The sequence below is a fragment of the Amphimedon queenslandica genome, unplaced genomic scaffold, assembly GCF_000090795.2.
Source record: "Amphimedon queenslandica unplaced genomic scaffold, v1.1 AMPQUscaffold_808_Cont27176, whole genome shotgun sequence".
NCBI classification, from domain to species: domain Eukaryota; kingdom Metazoa; phylum Porifera; class Demospongiae; order Haplosclerida; family Niphatidae; genus Amphimedon; species Amphimedon queenslandica.
This window is the reverse complement of record NW_003558843.1, coordinates 1-1,057: the sequence shown is the minus strand read 5'-3', so window position 1 is coordinate 1,057 and position 1,057 is coordinate 1. Positions and strand designations below refer to the sequence as shown.

The 1,057-nt window shown below is 35.0% G+C and overlaps 1 protein-coding gene across 1 annotated transcript; it reads left to right on the top strand.

The window, feature by feature from the left end:
- The first annotated feature begins 112 nt into the window (after nucleotides 1-112).
- LOC105316375 (N66 matrix protein-like) lies at nucleotides 113-679 on the top strand. The gene has a single exon (XM_011411213.1). It carries the CDS (start codon nucleotides 113-115, stop codon nucleotides 677-679), a length of 567 nt encoding a protein of 188 aa, XP_011409515.1.
- The last annotated feature ends 378 nt before the right edge of the window (nucleotides 680-1,057 follow it).

Sequence of the window (1,057 nt, the reverse complement as noted above, 5' to 3'; positions counted from 1 at the left end):
AGTTGAGCACAAAAATGGAATATCTATTTATTATGATACAACTGAGGGAGTCTGCACTTAAAAAATTGATAAGTTAACAGATGATAACAAAGGGGATTACTCATGCTCAGTGATGGTTCCATACCCTGATGGTAATGGATTCTTAAGATTAAACTCAACACCCATACCCATTAGTCATCCAAAGAATAATGATACAACTATACTTGCAGCTACTATTCCTATCATTTTTGTCTTAATTGTTGGTATAATAATCATGGCAATCTGCTGCTACAGAAAACCATGGAAAGGTAAGGCCAATAATGGCGGAGCCAATAACCATGGGGCATTTAACCGTGGGGCCCATAATGGCAGGGTGAATTACGGTGCAGTCGATAATGATGGGGCTAATAATGGTGGAGCCATTAACGATGGAGCTAATAATGGTGGGGCTAATAACGGTGGAGTCAATAACGGTGGGGCCAATAATGGTGGGGTCAATAACGGTGGGGCAAATAACGGTGGAGCTAATAACGGTGGGGCTAATAACGATCGAGTCAATAATGGTGGGGCAAATAACGGTGGAGCCAATAACGGTGGGGCAAATAATGGTGGGGCAAATAACGGTGGGGCCAACAATGGTGGGGCCAATAATGGTGGGGTCAATGATGATGGTGGAGCCGATGATGGTGGAGCCAATTAATGTATGGATGCTAAAGACAATTAATATACACAAATTGATGCTTAACTGGATTATTTTAAAAAATATTATTATTATTATTATTATCAGCAATAACAAAAATAGTAATAACAACAACAATGACAACAAAAACAACAACAACAACATTTTTTTAATTTTTAAAAATATTTTTAATTTTTTAAAAATTATTTAAAATTTTTTTAAATATTTAAAATTTTTCAATAATTATTATTATGGTCAAAAATTAGGTAGGTGTTTGCCCAATCATTGGTGATCTCATTTTTTCATATTACATGTGCAATGTCAAATTAATATCATTGTTAATTGCTAGTATTGGCTGTTTTAATGTTTAGTTTACTACCAGCCATAGATCTATAAATT

Bases quoted from the DNA above. Each gene is read 5' to 3' on its own strand.
- LOC105316375 (XM_011411213.1), top strand. From the start codon at position 113: ATGGTTCCATACCCTGATGGTAATGGATTCTTAAGATTAAACTCAACA.